This window comes from Mirounga angustirostris, unplaced genomic scaffold (assembly GCF_029215605.1).
Source record: "Mirounga angustirostris isolate CCGP_5_RB_7025 unplaced genomic scaffold, mMirAng1.0.hap1 SCAF_3, whole genome shotgun sequence".
In the NCBI taxonomy this organism is placed as follows: domain Eukaryota; kingdom Metazoa; phylum Chordata; class Mammalia; order Carnivora; family Phocidae; genus Mirounga; species Mirounga angustirostris.
The window spans coordinates 145,876,274-145,898,767 of record NW_026991711.1 but is presented as its reverse complement, the minus strand read 5'-3'; the positions used below and the strand labels follow the sequence as shown (position 1 = coordinate 145,898,767).

At 34.9% G+C, this 22,494-nt stretch overlaps 1 protein-coding gene across 2 annotated transcripts in view; it reads right to left on the bottom strand.

Moving 5' to 3' along the window:
• Positions 1 to 3,577: 3,577 nt before the first annotated feature.
• Positions 3,578 to 22,494, bottom strand: part of NUP35 (nucleoporin 35) — a 41,178-nt gene continuing 22,261 nt past the window's right edge. The window contains exons 5-9 of one of the 2 annotated variants that reach the window (XR_010410241.1): positions 11,660 to 11,801; positions 8,684 to 8,753; positions 7,008 to 7,136; positions 5,799 to 5,914; positions 3,578 to 4,237 (exon numbers count right to left, since the gene is read on the bottom strand). Coding sequence is in view for 1 of the 2 variants with exons in the window: in XM_064586790.1 (XP_064442860.1) it covers positions 4,160 to 4,237; positions 5,799 to 5,963; positions 7,008 to 7,136; positions 8,684 to 8,753; positions 11,660 to 11,801 (584 nt within the window). In the remaining variant the exon portion in view is untranslated. Of the gene's footprint in view, positions 4,238 to 5,798; positions 5,964 to 7,007; positions 7,137 to 8,683; positions 8,754 to 11,659; positions 11,802 to 22,494 lie in introns of both variants that reach the window. The other variant, XM_064586790.1, reaches the window with a different exon arrangement.

Here is a 22,494-nt window from a genome sequence, read left to right as displayed (position 1 = left end):
AGCTTCAAGCAATGAACCTGGTCAGCACTCTGGTGGTGACGTGATGTCAAATTTAATGCTCACCATAGACTTTGTGTCAACATCTTCCTAGTTATTTAGTTCATCTGAGCACATTCTCTGGTCCATTTCCCAGGAAGCACTCAAGGAAAACATGTTTCCTGAATTCCTGCAAGTTGATGTCTGAGAAGTAATATTTACCCTTCAAAATCAGTTTTGTTAGAAATAAAATATTTTGCTCACATTTTTTTCCTACAAGTATCTTAAATATATTATTTTCTCCTGGCACAGTGCTGCTTCTAAGTCACTTGCTTTTATCTAGATAGCCAAATCCAAAGTTTTAAATGAGAGAACATTGTCAGGTAGGCAGGGTGTTGTTTCAATGTGTAGCTCCAAGTATTTTTTTTTTTAAGAAAAATATTCCTCATATAATTTTTTCTGTATATATTTTTTTTACTAAGATTTATCATTTTCCCATGAATCCTTTTTATAAAGCCATCCTACTTTTGACATTCTATTTCCCATAAGATGTTATCTGCTGTTTGTCTGCTTTTGTGTTTACCCTAGTTTAGTCTTACTTCCAAATTATTTTTCCTTTTATTTCTAGTACTTTCCCAAAGTTTTTGAAATTCTAATTTTTGGTATTCTTTCATACTTTGTATCACTTTCAAAACATCTTAGAAGTCATTTTTAAATATTAGGTCATACTTCTGACCTCTTATGTGCATGCCGTTCTGGTGTTCAATGTCTTTCGAATATTTTGTTCCTTACCATCCGTTTTTTTTTTTAAAGATTTTGTCAGAGAGAGAGAGGAGAGAGCACAAGCAGAGGGAGAAGCAGGCTCCCCATTGAGCAAGGAGCCTGATGCGGGGCTCGATCCCAGGACCCCGGGATCATGACCTGAGCCACCTAGGGACCCCATTACCATCCATTTTTTATAACAACTTTGCATGACTATAGTTTTATGTTACTTATTTTTGTATGAAATCAGCTTTTCTGAATTTTGAGGAAGAGGCTTCGTTCAGGGTAACTTTAATAGCTTTCTCAGTTTCCACTTCTGTTGTGTTTTGTAGTACTGAAAAAGATGGCAGTTTGCTTTCTGATATTTTCCTTGCTCTTTCCTATTCGTTTTGGGTTTTGTTATTATTTTTTTTAATTGATATAACTGATCTATAACACCGTGTAAGTTTAAGTCATACAATGTGTTGGTTTGATACATTTATATCTTTTCTGGCTCTTTTTAAGTAAATGATGTTATGAATACAAAGACAAGTAATACAATATTGGGCTTACACAAAATCAACATAGCAAACAAGTATTTTTAGTCAGAAAGCAAACTTCATGCTCCACAAAGGTCTACAGAAATAAAATGCCCTCTCAAAAACAAACAAAAAAACTATAATCCTTTTACAATATGTGTAAAACACAAATACAAATGCAAGAGTTTAACGGGATTTAGCAGTCAGTTCTACCTTGAAAAACTGAGTTCTGTATGTAAGATATAAAATACAGTCTTATTTTAAGTTGGAAGAGAAAAACTTTGATGTTAAGTATTAGAAGAAAAACTCTATAAATGTAATGATAAATGGATTTTTACCATGCCAGTATTTTCCTTAGTATCACACTTCACCTCAGAGAACTGAACAAATCTTCAATGGTAGTTTGCTGTGATCTTATTAAAAAGCACATCAATACCTTCCCATACAATGTGCTATTTTATTCTTTATAAAGATGTATTAAAGAAAGATGCAGATTACCTAGACACTTGTACTATGATGAAATATTATTTCAATTAAAAACCTCCTTTTCATTCAAGAGCCAGCTTGATGAGGTTCTACTAGCCAAGGGTAGTAATTTGAACAAAAGATAATGACTACAAGTGACTAAAAACAGTGATTAAAAAAAAAAAAAGCTGTGTCTAGTGATACTAAAGGGAAAAACTTTTTTTTAACTCACTGGACACCAATTAGAGTTGCCAGGGCACCAAAAATTACTCTGAAAAATGTAAGAAGAAAGGATGAAATATTTATCCTGCCATTCTGGTATGAATATATTCCATGTAACCAAATAGCCCTAATGGGTGGAGCAAGGTTTTTATATGTAAAAGAATTCCAGCTAATAAATACAACACAAATGATAGATTTGGAAAATCTTCATTTTGCAAACCTTAATGAAATAACTGACTCAGGCAAATACCGTTAATGCACACTCTCAAAAACATAATGCAAAAAAGTTATGGGAAATTTTCCAACAAAGGTGTCAAGATTTTGCCTATGTGCCCAATGACCAATTTGAGCCTCAGTAAAGTGAGACAACCAGAATTAAATGCCTCTTGATTAAATATAAGGTGCACCATACTATCAAGTATTACTGCTCAAAAAAAAAGGAAGAAGAGAAAAGAGAAATCAGAATCTAATTACTCCTCTCTAGATCCAACTTTTAGGATATGGGATAAATGACAGAACAAATTAAACACAAGAGCAATTGACCGAACTGAGTCTATGAGACTCTATAGGCAACTCCCACAGCTTCTTCAAGAAGTACGGTATGAAGAGAGCAGGAACTAATTTAGATTTCAAGATACTTTAAAAATAAAACAACCAGGGGTGCCTGGGTGGCTCAGCTGGTTAAGCGCTGACTCTTGATTTCAGCTCAGGTCATGATCTCAGGGTCCTGGGACTGAGCCCCCCCATCGAGATCCCTGCTCAGCAGGGAATTTGCTTGTCTCCCTATGCCGCTCCCCCTGCTCTCTCTAAAATAAATAAATAAATCGTAAAAAAAAAAAAAAAGAAAAAGAAAAAACCACCAAATATACCATGTACACGTACTCTAGACAGTGATTTGAACCAACCAACCATAAATACATTTTGGAGATAACTGGGAATTTTTTTTTTTTTAAGATTTTATTTATTTGGGACAGAGAGAGAGAGAGAGAGAGCACATAAGCAGGGGGAGGGGCAGAGGGACAAGCAGACTCCCTGCTGAGGGTGGAGCCCAATGCAGGGCTCAATCCCAGGACCCTGAGATCTTGACCTGAGCTAAAGTCAGAACTTAACCAACTGAACCACCCAGGTGCCCTGATAACTGGGAAATTTTTAAATGGACTGGACATTAGATACTAAGAAACTGTTACTAATTCTGTTAGGTGTGATACTGATACTGTAATTATAAGTGGGAATGTTCTTTTTTGATATATCCTCAAGTATTTAGATTAAAATGACATCAGGGCGCCTGAGTAGCTCAATCGGTTAAGCGTCTGCCTTCAGCTCAGGTCATGATCCCAGAGCCCTGGGATCGAGCCCCACGTCGGACTCCCTGCTCAGTGGGGAGCCTGCTTCTCTCTCCCTCTCTCTCTGTCAAATAAATAGATAAAATCTTTTAAAATAAATAAATAAAAATAAAATGATGTCATATCTGAGATGGGCTTTAAACAAAAGGGGGAGAGAAGAAACAAGGCAAAATATTGATGGTTACATGGTTATTAAAGCTAAATTACAGGTATGTGGAGATTCATGACATATTTCCTCTACACTTCAAATTTTTTTAAATAGTTAATAAAATAAATCACTTACAAAAAAGGTTCAATATATATAATTGACAAAGTTTATTATCAAGAAACTTTAGTAGGTTTTTAAAAAGACTGTTTTGGTTTTAGTATACTGAAGGATGACAATCCACGACAGGACATACATAAACAAGGATAATTAAAATATTAAATACTATCTAAATTAAAAGACCATAATTCAAATTGTTAATTATAATCTTTGTGTCTTGTTATAAGGAGCTATACAAGTTACCCTTCATGAAATTCACCCCACCAACTCATGAAGACTACAAATCTTCACCACAAATTCAATTAGATAATTTACGGTAATCAATGCTGAGTTTTTGTGCTTAAGCATGCACTATCACAGAAAGCACAAAATCCTATTTACAGGGATTTTTTTGTTTCTTTAAAACGTATCTCAAGCATCTTTTAAAGTGCGAGCTCCAAATACGCTGTATCCTTAAAGAAAAAGTCTTCTAAAGAGTATGAGATAGCTATCCAATACTGCCATGAGTGGTTATACAACTAACCAAAAGAAAGGCGGCAGTACTCTGCTAACTCTGTTTTAGTGTAGCAGCCTCCTCCATGGTAGGTGAGTTCTTAGCTCTTACTGTACTACCAGCCGAACATGTACTCCATTGCTTTGGATACAAGACTTTCATCTTTTTTTGGTGTCTGTCTGTCAGAAATAACCTATTAAAAAAACATAATTGTTAGTGTTATAGTTTCCTCAGGATCATAATCAATTCTACAGTTAACTAATTTAAAAGAGCCAAACAGTTAAATGCATTTGTAATATTTAAAGATTACTATACGGATTTAGTTAGAACATCCTTATGCTCTAAAGAAGGACAAAATCTTAACTCCTTTGGCAAGATAAATTATATCTGCTCCTTTTATTAGGAAACTGAACAAACAACACAAAAGCTACAAGAGTTTTGTTCTGTTTTGTTTTCTTTAAGGTAGGCTACACGCCCAGCATGGGGCCCAATGCAGGGCTTCAACTCACAACGCTGAGATCAAGACCTGAGCTCCTGAGCTGAGATCAAGAGTCGGATGCTTAACTGACTAAGCCATCCAGGTACCCCAGGAAATGAGGATTTTATTTTTATTTTTTTAATTAACATATAATGTATTATTTGTTTCAGGGGTACAGGTCTGTGATTCATCAGTCTTACACAATTCACTGTGCTCACCGTAGCACATACCCTCCCCAATGTCTATCACCCAGCCGCCCTATCCCTCCCACCCCCCTCCATTCCAACAACCCTCTGCTGGGTCTCTTATGGTTTGTCTCCCTCTCTGGTTTCATCTTGTTTCACTTTTCCCTCCCTTCCCCTATGATCCTCGTCTTATTTCTCAAATTCCTCATATCAGTGAGATCATATGATAGGAAATGAGGATTTTAAAATACTGGTTTAGGGGCGCCTGGCTGGCTCAGTCGGTAGAACATGTGACTTTTAATCTCAGGGTTGTAATTCAAGACCCGCACTGGGTGTGGAGCCTACTTTAAAAATAAAAAAAATAAAAAATACTGGTTTAAAAGAAAAAACTTAAAGGAAAAAAACAGTTCTAGTCTCCAAATTTCAGGGGAAATCAAAAGACTAAATTGTCACTACCTGTCTTACTAAAGCATAAAGTGTTTTATTTGCTGTTTCAGGACCCACGTCTATAGCTAGGCAAGTTCAGAACCTGGTTAATTTAGTAGGGGACAATAATAACATACTGAATGAGAGTCATAATACTTTTATCATTCTTCAATGAATACAATGAACTTTTCCTTTACACTTTTTGAAATGAGAAATTATGAAATGGGAGCTGGTCAGTAGTTTCTCTGATAACCACAGCTACTCCAACCTGAGATTCATTTGTGATGCCATCAGACTTAGTCAAAGGGTTTTAATATTCCCTCATGCCAGAGATGTTCACAAGAGAAAACTTTTAATGTATGCAAATATAACTCAGAAAAAACTAAAACTCTCAAAATGTTTTAAATAATGGCAAAGAAATTTTTTAAAAATTCAACATAAGTTTTCAATTGGCCAAAATTCTAATTTTTAAAATAGGAAATTTAAGAATGCAAAGTTTATAGGTATTTCATCAAGGCAATCACTTCAGTAAGAAATATCAAATGGCATACAAATCAACCCAATGAAAAAGTTAAACATGCTAGGCACTTCCCCCTTTAAAGTATATCTTTTAATAAATAAATACAAAAATAAAGTATATCTTTTTTATCCAATTCTTAAAATACCTGATAGTCACTAGTAGAAGCTTTGTATGCTGTAGCAAGAGGTCTCATGGTAGAAATCCTAGGAGTACTTCCAGGTTGGGTTGGTGTACCTAAGGTTTTGATTGGTGGTGTAAAGGCTAGAGATGGAGATGATAAAGCACACCTGTCATTGTTTTCCATAACACTCTGGAGAAATAAAGATAAAGAACTTCTCTGTTTATAAACATAATATGTTATTCACTATTACATCCTACTTAGAAAGAAAACTTTATTAAAAGGAGCATACTTTCTTTGATCTAATTAACCTTTCAAACAATTTTAGCCTTGCTAAAACAATATATGCTTCTTAGCTAGTATTTGAGATACAATGCTCAGACAGAAAGTTCATTCACTTCAATGACCTCAAACATGATCAACACAACTAGAGACTTCAAAGAGTAAAAATCTCCTAACAAATACTATGAAAAAACACAAGAAAAAGCAGAATTTTGAGGAAATCCTGGGGTGGGGGGAGGATTGAAGTCCAGTGTTACTTAGTAGCCAGGAACCCCAGATTCTCCTCTAGCCTCTACAAACATCTGTTACAGCACAATATAATAATTACATACTTTACAGCAACCACATTGTAAGAACAGGAGCCATGCCTGCTTTTGTGCACTAATGTGTATATAAGCACCAAGCACAGTGCTGGTAGACAGAAGTTCATGCATAATTATTTAAGAATGATCATGATTTTACAAGCCACAAAGTATAAATTGTGCTAAATATTATTTTATAGGTATATAAATGTTTTAAAAGATTTTAAAATAAAAATGACTAATAAAAAGCTTCAGCCATTTTAATAGTTAACCCTGTTAACTATTCCTGTGAAACCTTTTGTTCTGAAACAGCAGCATTCTTTTAAAGTATTTAAAGAATTTGATGTTGCTTTGCACAAGAGAATGAGAAGTTAAGAGACCTAAAATCTAGGTCTCACCTTTAACCACTCTGTAAGTTATTTAAGTCCTCTTGGCCTCTTAATCTGTAAAATAGAAGGGGTTTGTATGGATTATCTCTAAATTCTAAAGTCCTGTGACATCTTTGGCTTCCCATGAAAACAGTACTATAACATCATCACATTTTGCAAGAAAAAGGGGCATAGTGAAGCAAAGTGACATAACTGTCGTCAGTGCTCAGACTCGTGCTCTTCATATAGATAAAGCTATTTTCCTTACAACAGCAATAACTTACTTTATCTATACATGGTTTTACACCAATCATGATGGACTCTCCAAAAATCCTCCCATCTTTGCTTAAGGCTTTCCGGGCCTGCAGTTTAGATTGATAATGAATATGCATCCAATTTCCTGTGTTAGACATCTGCAAAGAATGAAGTTGTCTCTTAAAACATAAAATATATAAAATCTAAAAAATGAATTCTATTAGAAAATACAAATATATGAAGATATAGGGGCGCCTGCGTGGCTCAGTCGGTTAAGCATCTCCCTTCGGCTCAGGTCATGAAGCCAGGGTCCTGGGATTGAGCCCCAAATTGGGCTCCCTGTTCAGTGGGGAGTCTGCTTCTCCATCTCACTCTCCCTCTGTACTCTCTCTCTCTCTCAAATGAATAAATAAAATCTTAAAAATATATATATATATCTGCTTCCACTTTTTATTTGATGCCCCATAACAAGCTGTATGCAGGATTCAACAAAAATCCTATTAAACAATTTCTTTTTCTTTTCTCTTTTTAAAGATTTTATTTACTTATTTGAGAGTGAGTAAGCAAGAGACAGCACAAGCGGGATGGAGGAGCAGGGGGAGAGAAAGAAGCAGACTCCCCACTGAGCAAGGAGCCCGATGCAGAGCTCGATCCCAGGACCCTGGGATCATGACCTGAGCCCAAGGCAGATGCTTTACCGACTAAGCCACCTAAGGCGACCCCTTATTAAACAATTTCAATAATTTCTATCTAACTCTCAATTCTCTACTATAAAGAATATGTGGCAAATACTGGGGTGCCTGGGTGGCTCAGTCGGTTAAGCATCCAACTCTTGATTTTGGCTCTGGTGGGGCTCCAACTCAGCAAGGAGTCTGCTTGTCCCTCTCCCTCTGCTCCTTCCCCAGCTCATGCTCTCTCACTCTCTAACATAAATATATAAATAAAATCTTTAAAAAAAGGATATGTGGCACTCCCTGCGCGGCGGGGAGCCTGCTTCTCCCTCTGACCCTCCCCCCTCTCATGTGCTCTCTCATTCTCTCTCAAATAAATAAATAAAATCTTTAAAAAAATAAATAAATAAAAAATAAAAATAAAAAAAGGATATGTGGCAAATATTCTCTGAAAGTAATCCTCAAAAGATAATTGTTCCTTATAAATAGGTCTTATTAACACTTGCTATCAAGTTTTTAAAAATTGTATTCATCAATCTTATTTTCTGTAGGAATTAAAGTAAGTCAATCCCTGGTAACAGAAAAAAAGATTTGTTATTTATAACTTGTTACAGGTAAGGTAAGATACTTTTTCAAAAAAGCCCTCTACAAGTTAAAAAAGCCCTAAGAACTCTGTAAATCAGGAACTTCTCTCTTTTCCTTTATCTCCAATAAAACAAGCTCACACTGGAAGACAGTAATATAATATCTGGCGTAATTTTTGTTAAAAGACTGTGAACTATTAAAAAAGAAATGGGGGGGTGGAGCCTGAAATTCTCACTCTCTTATCTTCTCTCTTTATCCCTTTTTATCAACTACTATGCAACTTCTAGCCTTCTAGACTCCAACAGACATATTCAATGAAAACTTAAAAAAAAGAAAGAAAAACTTTTAAGTTTGGAAAAAGCAGACAATATTCAGCAGCAGAGTTTCCCTCAATTTACAGCTTATTTTTCTTCAGACTAAATCTTGAACTGAAATGAAGTAAACCTTACCACATGTTTTAAGATATTCCCATACTGTGCAAATTGTAATAATATATAGGAAGCAGATGCTTGAGGAAACCTGAAAAAAGAGTTGTCCAGTCAACTTTCATAATAAATACAAATGCAAATTACCATACTTATAAGTGTTTCAAGGTAAGTTTCCCATAACAGACTAGAATAATAGGAAATCCCTGATCATTGTTTCCCCCTATATCAGCTAAATCTATCATTGCTTATCACCCAAAAGCAAATATATTAAAGTTAGCTTTGACTCAGCCATTCTTCTCCATCCCCAGATTCCATCTATGAAAACTCTAAAATTCCATTCTCACTGCCATTACCATACCCTTAAGGAAAGAACTATGATATTGCAGCTCTGTATATATTTTACAAGGGTGTGTGAGCGTGTGTGTGTGTGTGTGTGTGTGTGTGAAATACTTAGGTATACTACAGTTATTAAGAGGAAAAGAATTTTAAATTATATACTCATATTATTATACATTGAGCACCTACTGAAAATTCAGAAATTTAGTTCTGAAACAAAAATGAAAAGTCAGTACCAATATCAATGGTATAGAAACATTTAAAAGGATGGTTACCAAGGTTTTAATAGCCAAAAATCTCTGAGAAAATTGTGATTTTTATTTTCTTCTTAAAGTTCTGTATGGTTTAAATATTTTATCAGACACTATTTTTATAGTCCAAACAATAAAGCTATTTTAAATTGAAAATCTGGAGTTTCCTTAACAAGTAATGTCAGTTATCAAGAACCTGGATTAGAACCTAAGGGAAAAAAATCTGAGTCACAAAAATAAATGATAAAGTCCATATATTAAAATGCATATGAGTAAAATACTGCATTCAGGACTGAAATTTTATTTTATGTTACGTATGTTTGGATATAAGATTTGTAACCTCAAAGAAAAGCAACAAATAAGGCAAAGTGCCTACAAAGCAGAGTTGAAGAAAATAAAAATGAAAGAAAAATAATGGTTGCAAGTGAGGGAGGTACTTGAAAAATAAAATGAAATTCTAAGACTCTAGGGACCACTTTGAGTGGAAACATTCCATTATCCTGTAAAAGAACCCCTTAAAATAATGAATAACATTTCATGATGACCCTGAATCAACAGGAAAAAGTTAAATTATCAAAGAAAGAACATACATATTTTAGATTACCCTATAAATGATCAAAATATTTTATCCTTTAGAAGAAAACATTTCAGTTCTTGCAATCAAACTCATATACAGGGTTACTAAAACATAAAACCAACAGAAATTTAATAGGTGGGAAAGTGTATATCTTAAAAATGAAGAAAAAGACTAGCAGAAGAACGTCAAGTAATTTATCTAATTACTGAGGAATCTTAAAAGTAACACCATTACTACTGAGTCCCAAAACAGATTTGGGAGTGGACATCCAAGTTCAAAGGCATAACCATGTCATGAGAGAATATGAAAATTTAAACATAAAAAAAAAAATCAAGAAGCCATCCAATTGCTATGAATAGGCTTTCTGGAGAGTAAGATGATCCCAATTTTTTACCTAAAGAGGATCAATAACACATAGAATCTCTCTGGAAGGTTACATAAAAAACAGGTGGCCAATACTGCCTTAAAGGGGAGAAAAACTAGCTGGGGACAAAAGTGGGAAGGAGTAGTTTTCACTGTAGATTCTTATATATTCCTTTGAATTTTTAAATTTTAAATAAACTGAATATATAAAGTCCACTAACATTTACTGTGCATTGTTCTTCAAGAAGCTCACTTTTTACCCCAAAACTAAATACAGTAAGACCCAATATCAGTATGACGTATCACACTTTCAGAAGCAAACCTTATGTAGTACAGTATGAACAATAACAGCTTAAAAATCAAAGGACCTCAGGTTTTTTGCTGACATTTTACTAATAACTAGATGTAAACCTCTGAATAAATCACTTAATCTAAAACCTCAGTTTTCTCATCTGCAGATGATGCAGTATGATCTCCAAAATGCTTTAAAGTACTTTTTTTAATCTAAAAATCTATTCAAAATGCATATAGGGCATATACAATTTCTATTAATACTCAATATCCTGTAACTATAAAGTACCAACCTTGTGACACAGTATGTATATATACAAATGAAATTCAATTTGATAGTTCCAAACTGGTGAAGTCCAATATAAGCAGAGTAATAGGGGCACCTGGGTGGCTTAGTCAGTTAAGCATCTGCCTTCAGCTCAGGTCATGATCCCGGGATCCGGAGATCAAGTCCCACATCGGGCTCCCTGCTTAGCAGGGAGTCTGCTTCTCCCTCTGCTCCTCCCCCTGCTCCTCCCCGTACTCGTGCTCTCTCTCTCTCAAATAAAAAAAAATTTAAAAAAAAGGGCAGAGTAATAACCACTACAAAGAAAGGAGATTCCTAAGTCTAAAGAGGCAATCCTGTTCCATTATCCAGGAAATATGCTTAAGAGAAAAGAATATGAGAAGTGGCAAACAGATAAATGACTAAAAAAAAACTATATACAAATACTGAACACTAGTTAATAATGTGCATGCTGGGGGCACCTGGGAGGCTCAGTCGGTTAAGTGTCTGACTCTTGATTTCAACTCAGGTCATGATCTCAGGGTTGTGAGATGGAGCCCCACGTAGGGCTCTGCACTGAGCATTGAGCCTACTTAAGATTCTCTTTCCCCTATCCCTCCCTCTCTAAAAAAATAAATAAATAAAATAAAATAAATAATATACATTCTGAAGTGTCAGGGTGATTGATTTGTAGTGATGTGTGCAACTTACTCTGAAATGTACCAACAAAAAAAGATGAATTAATGGAAGATAAAATGAATGTAAGTAAAATATTAACAACTGTAGTAGCCAGTTGGCAGATAAATGAGCATTTGCTGTGCAATCCTTTTTTTGGGGGGGTATGTTTGTTTATTATAAATGCTGGGGATGGGTTTTTTTTTTTTTTTGAAAGGTAAATGATCCAGAAACCTTACCCGAACACAGTCACCCAAGTGTCATCGAGATGATCTTCAGAAGTCAGAGAATCTCCTTGAGTATAAAAAGGATCCAACTGTGCAGGAGATAATGTTGTCTTCCGTGGTTGACCAATGTTTGCTGGACTAAACATACTTTGCCCTAGATTAGTATATTTAGTAAGTTAGTTACCAATATAAACATCTTGGTTTATTTTAAATCAAAGATCTCAGTTTTAAATGAAAAACATACATTAAAAGCTGGCAACTGCAAACATAGTTCAAAATATACAACTGAAATCAAATGATAATTTTATACTACCATATAATTTCAGAGCTCATTAATAATTGAGCATAACTTATGATTTTGCAAAAGTTGTTATTACAAATTTGCTAATGTTTTAATTTCCAGTTCAGCCTACACCAGAAGGATTTCCAATCAACCTTAAGGATTTCCATTTGGATTCATCTTCCAAACCTACCAGCACCTCTGCCTTAAAAATATGCAATAACTCGTTACCTACAGAAAAATCCAAATGTCTTGGCCTGAACAATATAGTTCCAACCTTATTTTTTCAATATTCCCCTAAAATGTATCTACCCTAGCTCCTGAGATGTAAATGCAGTGTTCTTTTATCCAGGTCATTTTTATCTGAAATGTCTAATTCTGTTCTTTCTTTGCTTATCCTTCAATAACAGCTACCAATTAGTGAGTACTGCTACATGTCCAAAATGCCAAGCTAAATGCTTTACATGTTCATTTTATTTGAAAGGCACTGTCTTACTGAGACCACACATTTCTGAGAAGCAGAGATTATTCTTTCATCTTCAGAGTAGTAATAATAATGATTCACTCAAACAAAAAATATTTTTTCAGCACTTAAATATGCACCAAGCAGGGGCACCTGGGTGGCTCAGTTGGTTAAGCATCCTACATTTGATTTCGGCTTAGGTCATGATCTCAGGGTGGTGAGACTGAACCCCATGTCGGGCTGCACGGTGGGCACAGAACCTGCTTGGGATTCTCTTTCCCTATCCCTCAGTCCCTCCCCATCCTAGCTCATGCTCTCTCAAAAAAAAAATGCACTAAAGCATATTCTAGGTATTGAAGATACCGTAATGAACAAGTTAGACCAAAAAACAAAAACAAAAAAAACCAAAAACCAAATCTCTAATGGAACTTAAATTCTAGTGGAAGAGAGACAAACAAGTAAATCAAGTATGTTAGAAAACAGAAACTCCCACAGAAAAATAAATAAATAAATAAAGCAGAGAAGGGAGAGGAAATGTGTATATATCATACATCGAAGGGTTAAATGAAAAAAAGATTCCACTGAGGTGCCATTAAGCCAAAAACCAAAATCCCAATGGAACTGGAGGATAAAACATGTCAATATCTGAAGAAGTAAATGTTAACTGGAGGAAAAAATCATGTACAAAGGCTGTGAGAAAGGATATGACTAATGTTTGATGAACAGTAAGAAAACCAGTACTTGCACAGTGAGGAGGGGCATTTGAGGTCAAAACAACTGTATGAACACAGAGAGGTAACAAGAAGTCAGAGGATGAAAAAAAACCTTTGCAACCCACTGTAAATAAAGCCTCTGGCTTTTACCTCAAATGAGTTGGGAAGCCAATGGAAAACTGTGAGCGAAAGTGACATAACAGGACAAAAATCTTGAAATAATAATGAACAGCAGGCATTTTATTATTTATTGTACCATTTTTTACATGTACAATTTTATTTGATTCTAACAATCTAGGCAATCCAAATTCAAAGTATGAGCTCTTAGGAAGTAATGTAGTTAACACTTGTATTTACTACGGGAGCAGTTCTACAAATGTGCAGTGGAGACCCAGAGCTCCCGATGACCCCTCTCATTGGATCAGTCAAGTCAAAATTATTTTCATAGTCATTTTTAAGGTTTCATTTGCCTTTACACTCTCACTCTTTCATGAGTATACAGTGGACCTTTCCAGAGGATACTTAATGCGATTCAATCAATTGAGATTGAATATGGAAGTAGATAGGAGAATTCAGCTATTTCTTTTTTTTTTTTTTAAGATTTTATTTATTTATTTGAGACAGAGAGAATGAGAGAGAGAGAACACATGAGAGGGGGGAGGGTCAGAGGGAGAAGCAGACTCCCTGCCGAGCAGGGAGCCTGATGCGGGACTCGATCCAGGGACTCCAGGATCATGACCTGAGCCGAAGGCAGTTGCTTAACCAACTGAGCCACCCAGGCGCCCGAATTCAGCTATTTCTTAAGCCAGACCTTAAAATTTGAAAAGCACAAAGCAATGTCACTCTTCTCATGAGAATCTTTTCTTAGAGAAAGTTATCTTTTACTTTAAAAAAAGGTTACTTATGTTTACATGAAACAAATTACCTTTAAATGAATTAATATATACTGCAAAATATTATTTTAATTTCTAATGTAGTAAATATCAACAGCTATAAACCAAAAGCTCTTTGGGCTTCAATTTTTAAGAGTGTATTAAGGACCCAAGAGGTGCCTGAGTGGCTCAGTCAGTTGAGCATCCAACTCTTGATTTCAGCTCAGGTCATGATCTCAGGGTGTTGAGATAGAGCCCTGAGTCAGGATCTGGGCTCAGCAAGAAGTCTGCTTGAGGATTCTCTCTCTCCCTCTGCCCCTCTTCCCATGTTCTCTCTCTCTAAAACAATAAATAAATATCTTATTTAAAAAAAAAGAGTTTTTATTAAGGACCCTGAAACTAAGAAGTCTGAGAACAACTACAGGGCCTTGTATATGATTCACAATCCATGTTTACTGATTTCTGGAAGCTCTCTGCTCAATACATTTTTTTTTAAATTTTTTTTAAAGATTTTATTTATTTATCCGAGAGACAGAGAGAGAGAGAAAGAGAGATCACAAGCAGGGGGGTAGAGGGAGGAGACTCCCCAACGAGCAGGGAGCCTGATGCGGAACTGGATCCCAGGACCCTGGGATCATGACCTGAGCTGAAGGCAGATGCTTAACTGACTGGAGCCACCCAGGCGCCCCTGCTCAATACATTCTAACTATGTGTCTGCTGTATCTGCTGCCTAGTCATTTGTCCTGAATTCCCAATTGAGTTGAAAATCAACCTAAATCATTTCAAAGTGTTTGTAGTCAGATGGAGCTCTGAAAGTATGCTCTTAAAAAAAAAAATAAAGGGGGGGGGACAAAGCTACGGTGTTAAGTTTTATAAAAGGCCATATACTATATATATTATCCTGATGGGAGATTTACAATTCACATAAAAAACTCTGAAACATAATATTGAATAAAGAGATATTTTTAACTTTATCCAACCCCAAATCTCCTATAATGCCATTTTACCTTCATAAAACACGTATTTTGGTAAATGCTGATCTTGGGTTGAGTATATCCTTATACCATAAAAATGCTTGATTAATGAAAGAATTTACAGGAACTGCTATTAGGAAATGAATAATAAAGCTATTCAAATCCAAAGCTGAGATGCAAAAAGGGTAACTGAGTTTTCCTATTCATTAATTTCCTATTTATGAATACAAAATGATTTTCTCAGAACCATACAAAAAAAGTTCTCTTACCAAACATATTCAATGACCAGTCACAGTGACACACTGTTAATCCACAACAAAGTAGTACCGGAGACTCAAGTTACTCCCCAGCTATAACACTCAAAAGGTCAAACTAAATTTTAAAAAGAATCCTAAACAGCCCTCCAAATTTTATTTTGGGACATTATTATTTTATTTTAGATCCTCATGTTCCAACTGCTAATGAATTACAAAAAATATATATATATAAAAATATCTTTAATGTATGGGGGAAAAAGGTACAATATCTTGCTTTTTTGGAAGGCAATATGTGATTGTGTTAGGAGACCAGAACAGGACTGGATTGGATGGCAGAAGGCTAGTGTTGCTAGCCCTGGACTAATCATTCACCTTGGTAGACAGCATTATGGGAAGATGAGAGGGAAGATAGTAAATGGATTTGTAGTTAGTTCACATGTAGTTCTATTACTTATTGTCACAACTAGAACAAGTTATTGAACCTCACCTCCTAAATATGACAACAAAAATAAAAACAAAAACAATAAAAATATTAATAATTGCTAGCAACTACTGAGCACTTATACTATATTCAAGGTGCTCTTACAGGTTCTTTCCATGTATTCATATTTAATACTAAAAACAATTTTATAAGATAGAACCTACGTTCTGCATTCTATATATGAGGAACACAAAACACAAACATATATAAAACACCTATCCAACATTTTTTTTTCCTATCCAACATAATTAAAGATTAACTGAAAGAGCATGTTTAAGAGGTTCAATAAATGGTTTCCATTTTATGAGGCCAGCATTATTCTGACACAAAAGCCAGATTAAGATCAGATGATCATCAATAGATGCAGAAAAAGCTACTGACAAAAATACATCCTCTTATGATAAAAATGATCAACACTTGGGTATAGGAGGATCCTACCTCAACATAAAGGCCATATATGTCAAGCCCACATTTGACATCATACTCAATGGTGAAAGGTGGAAAGTTTTTCCTCTAAAATCAGGAACAAGAGTTACCACTTACCACTCCTTCTGACATATTAGTGGAAGTCCTAGCCAGAGCAACCAAGCAAGAAAAAAATAAAAAATAAAAAGCATTCAAACTGGAAAAAAAGCTACAAAACTGTTTTTGCGCATAAAATGATTCTCATACATGGAAAATCTTAAAGACTCCATTAAAAAACTTTTAGAACTAATTAATGGATTCAGTAAAGTTGCAAGATACAAAATCACACAGAAATCAGTTGCATTTCTACACCCTAACAACAAAATAAACAAGCCCCTTTAAAATACCATCAAGAACAATAAAATACATAGGAATAAAATTCAACAAAGGAGATGAAAGATTTGTATCCTGAAAATCACAAGACTTTGATGAAAGAAACTGAAGACACAAACAAATGGAAAGATATCCCATGTTCATGGATAGGAAGCATTAATTAATATTGTTAAAGTCCATACTTATCAAAGCCATCTACAAAATCATCAACAAGATGAAAAGGCAACATATGGAATGGAAGAAAATATTTGCAAACCATGTATCTGATAGGGGTTACTCCAAAATATATATAAGGAACTCATACAACTCAACAACAAAAAACCAAATAATTTATTTAAAAAAAAAAAAATCAGCAGAGGAACTGGGTAACATTTTTCCAAAGACATACATATAGCCAACAGGTACCAAAAATGGTTCTCAAAATCACTAATCATCAGGGAAATGCAAATCAAAACCACACTGAGGTTTCACCTCACACCTTTTAAAAAGGCTATCATCAGAAAGACAGATGCTAAGTGTTGTCAAGGATTTGAAGAAAAGGAAATCCTTATACACTGCTGGTGGGAATATAAATTGGTACAGCCACTATGAAAAACTGCACGGAGGTTCCTCAAAAATTACAAATAGCACTACTATATGATCCAGCAATCCCACTTCTGGGTACATATCCAGAGAAAATGGAAACAGGATCTCAAAATGATAACTGCACCCCCATGTTCCTTGCAGCATTAGTCACAACAGCCAAGATACAGAAACAATCAAAGTGTCCCTCAGTGGATAATGCATAAAGAAGGGGTGATACATATATGTCATGGATGTTTTTCAGCCATGAGAAGGGGGAAATCCTGCCATTTGCAAAACAAGGATAGAACCTGAGGGCATGATGTGCATGCTGTTAAGTGAAAGACGTCAAAGAAAAGACAAATACTGTATGATCTCACTTTTATGTGGAATGTAAAAAGCCCAACTCAGAGTAAGAGAGTAGTGGTTACTATGGCGCGGGGGCTGCAGAATATGGGGAGATGTTAGTCAAAGGGTACAAACTTATTCATAATATGAATAAGTTCTCGGGAGGTAAAGAACACCATGGTGATTATTGTTAATAATATCGTATTATATACTTGAAAGCTTACACCACAGTCATTCTGTAATATATGTATGTCAAATGAATACACTGTATTCCTTAAACTTAAACAATGTTTTATGTCAACCGTATCTGGAACTTGTAATAAATGTTTCCCTTAGTTATTATATCCCTAAGAATTAACTGTTACTCCAATAATCAAACGGAACAGTGGTAGATAAGAACTCACGAAAGTTAACTTTTAACAATATAGAACTTCAATATAAATGATGTACTTGATACAATTACTCTTTTACACTGAAGGCACAAATATATTCAGAGTCAAGTCTAAAAGACTTCCACAAATGATGTCCAACTCTTGCCTCCAGATGGTACCAAACCAAAACTATACTCTCAACAGGATCAAAAGTTAAAGGTACCAATTAAGTAAAAACTATAATGCAACCATGTGATTCTAACTAAAGAGAAAAAAATATGGTCACCTAAAGATTTGAAAATTCTTAACTCTTTCATGCTATACAACTTGAATCCATATACTTCATTTGGACTCAAATTTAGAAACCCACAATTAATCTAATTTAACCTAGTAACACAGCCTTTCTTTCTGAAAAATGTATGTTTCAGATCACCTCAGATCTATAGGCATTATTAAAGCATCTATTTAATTCAGAACACTATCTTAGACACTACTAGAAAACAAGGTAAGATGCTCAAGACTGACTGCTTATGTTCTGTCATCAAATAACCAGGTTAACAAAAACAGCTCAGCAGCCAGAAAGCTTGAAAAATGAATATTCAAGTATTTTTTATAAAAGCAATCAAACAAGTGAAGATATGCAATCATTATTAACTCTAAAGAAAATGAAAAGGTATACAAGAAGGAAATGGAATCTCAGTATATTACATGGGTCAGTCTTACAGATTTATCTTTTAAAACCAAATTCATGCTTAAGAAAGAGACAATACAATTTGTTGAAAAAAGTCGAACCGCATACATGATATAATACATTTAACAATTATTCTTTTTCCTCATCATCACAGATGCATTTAATAAGTTCAACACATTTTTAAAATGAAGACAATTTAAAATGGAACATGCTACTTGACAACTGTCTGCTTATCAACTAACTTATCAACTATCCCTTTAGGAAATAAGCAAAAGCACACAAAAGATACTCTTAAATAAATTTAGTTCTTACTACAAAGACATGCCTTTAACATACAAAAGATAGTAAAAGGCATTTTAGTATAAAGTCTGAAGCCAATTCCAATTTTTTATGTTGTGTATTACCATTAAAAAGGTTCAATTTAGTAATGCTACATCATGTAATAACCTTCAAGCAAGAAATTAAATGAAGGCTCAAAATGAAACCATTATGACCTTTAAAAATAAATCAAAATTAAGTCTCAAACAAATAAGCAATCTAATTTTTGCCTGTCAACTACTCTGAAAAATGTAATTACTTATACATAATCTAAAACTATTTACATAAGTTTAGCATAATTGCCCCCCACCTTGTTAATGTTTAATTGCTCCACTGATTTTACTTCCTTTCAATCAGACTTCTGGCACCCACATGCTAAGCTTTGTAAGATGAAAATAAAGTATACCTATCAAACCACATCAAATTGGACTGTAATGTGTCTCCCTTGGTAAATCACTATTCAAACACTCTTCATAAGATCAAATTAAGGTAGAGGGCAAAAGACCTTATTACCCTTTATGAAATGTCTTCAATTAAGGAATAGATTCAATTATTTCAAAATAGGCCACTAACATCAATGAAAACAAAAGATAAAAAGAGTGGTAAATTTTAAACAGATACATGGCATATGAAACTTGGGAAAAAGAGATTTCTGGCAGTGTTGTTACCTTCTTACCATGAAACAAAGTAGCATAATGTGTACTAAAGAATTTGGCCTCAGACCAAAGAGAGGTCTGGCCTTTGTTGAGGTTTCTGGAGGTAACCTCTAAACCTTAGTTATTTTCCCAGAGACAGGAGTGTTTTTGTTATTCACACACACCCCTTCAAGGGCACTTGATAGTTTATGCTCACGCTGGGGGCAGATCACACCATAAAGACCAACCATGTGATTCTGGTTGGACCTTTGAGCCATATGCTATCATCCCACCTGTAGGCAGAGGAGGGGACTGGAGACTGATCTTAGCCATTTGATCAATGACTCAATCAATCATGTTTATGTAATGAAACTCCAATAAAAACTCTGGACATGAAGGCTTCAGTAATCTTGCCTCGCTGGCAATACTGCATGTATAAGCACCACATAACAATGCTGGGAGAGTAACACATCATGGAAGCTTCATGTTTGGAACTCGCCTAAATTTCGCCCTATGCATCTTTCTTTGGCTCTAATTTATACTGTTTTGCTATAATAAAACCGTAACCTTAAACATAGCACTTTCAGTGGGTTCTGACTCTTTCTGATGAATTATCAAACCTTAATAGTAGGTTTGAGAAATCCCTGCATTTGTAGTCAATTGGTCTGAATGGAGAGCAGCCTTGGGGACCTCCAAATTTGCAAGTGGCATCTAAAGTAAGGGCAATCTTGGGGGGGAATGTTTCCTCAGACTTTTCAGATAAGAAACTCATTGTACCAAGAGTATATTGAACAATGGATATAACAACACCCAATCAAACATGGCGAACTGAACACTTGTATTCATCTCTAAGCCCGGTCAGACACCCAGTGACAGTCATTCTAGAAAGTCTCAGGGTTGAGAATACAGGAACTGTGGAAGGTGTGAAAGAGGATGCTGGCTGAAATCAAGGAAAACTTGTTTAAAGTGTATATAAAAAGGAATGATATGGCAGGGCCTTCCTTATCTTAGGGAGCCAGAGGACTACCCTTCAGTCACTCCACCCCCAAGAGACCAAGAATTCAGTATCTGAGGAAAGGGAACCTTACTGGCTCAGGACCCAGTGAGTCCAATCACAGTAGAGAACTGTATGGAAACTAAGTGAAAGTCTGCATATTGAAAAGGAGACTTCTCCCTTTCCTATATTCAGAATACCCGCTTAGACATAAAGATTGAATGTAAAGAACTCTTCTTTGGGAAATTAAATTCGAAGGAAAAAAGACCGACATATGCTGAAATCAGAGATTTTCCCAACAAAAATCTAGCTGACTGTTCATTCCTCTTACAGTAAAGCCCAGTAAGAGACAAAACAGCCACTAATTTCCACTCTCCAGCCGATGTTGATCCACATACATGCACAGATTCCAAGTACCTTTTTAGTGTCTCATTCAATTAAATACATCCCCACCAAGAAATAAAGAATACTGGAAAAAAAAAAGAAAAGAGAGAGAGAAAAAAATAAGAACTAGAAGGAAAAAGGTAATATGAGCAGGAATAAAAAAAAAAACAACATTAATCTCACTGGTAAGATAGTTTACCCATAAAACAAGAAAAGGATATTATGTTTTTAAGTACATTTAGAGAACTACAACAACAAAAATGTTCTTGGAAATTTAAAATGGCAAAATAAAAAATTATTACAAGAGTTGGAAACTGAGGTTAAAGACATGTCCTAGAAAGTAGAATACATATATAAAAGACAATGTAAGGGAGAAAAAGTAGAAAATCAGAAATCTCTGCAGAGCTCACAAACAAAAGGAATTCCAGAAAAAGGAAACAAAAAAACATAAGAGCAATTATGAAACAAATTCAGGGAAATTTCCCAGAACTGTAGGTAAGTGTCTTGATTTAAAGGATCTATCCATTAATTCCCCAGGAAAACAATGAAAAAGTCCCACACCAAGGCACAGCTGTGAAATTGAGAACACAAACCATAGAGAGATCTTAAATTTTTCAAAACCAGGCCACATACAAAGCCTAAGAAATCATCACCACACGTGATTTCCACAAAACACTAGAAGCTTGAAGACAATGGAATGATGCCTCCAAAATTCTGAACCAAAATACTATACCCAGCCAAATTAGCAATACAGTGTGAGGACAGGAAAAAAAGCATTTCAGATATGAGGTCTTAAATTTCATTTCCCTCACAAGCTTTCTTAGAAAGCTACTCAAATATGTTCCTCACCAAAATGAGGAAATAAAATAAGAAGCATATCATCTAGGGAAAATAGCTCAAATCTAGAAATTTGCTAAGGCAAGTCCTAAGATGATAACTGCATACCATGCTGAAACAGGAAACAGCCAAAAGAGAGGTTAAGAGAGAGAAGTTCTCAGTTTAAAGCAAAACAAAAAAGTATTTGAAACTATCTTTGAGCATTTTTAAAAAGACAGATATGTATCTTAGCAACAACATTTGCTTAAAATAAAGGGAGCAGATGGCACAGAGAAAATCAGACAAACAGGAAAAAAACAATTATTAAAGAGAAATAAAAATTTTAGAGAAAGGATAAATTATACTATTTGGTTCAGCATAAAAAAGTGTATATAGTTGCAAACAATGACAAAGGAATAAAGTATGATATAATTATATTCAGTAATGTAGGGGAGAGAAGATAGATTATCTCCAATTACCTTAAGATAAATATACCAATATTGAAAACTGAAAATCATTTAGCAACATAATCATACATGGCTGACTGAGTAATGGACCTCCAACATGACTACATCCTAATACTTGGAATCTGTGAATATTTACCTTATATGGCAAAAGGGACTCTGCAGATATAATTAACAATCTTGAAATGGGAAGATTATCCAAGATTATTCAGGTGGGCCCCCAATATATCCACGAGTGCCCTTACAAAAGGGAAAGGGAGGGAGATTTTAACTATAGAGAGGTGATGTGATGATGGAAACAGAGACTGGAGAGATACACTTGAAGATAAAAGGCACCACAAACCATAGAATACAGGTAACTGCTAGAAGCTGGGAAGAAGAAAAAAAAAAAGAAAATGGATTCTCCCCAGAACCTCCAGAAGAAACT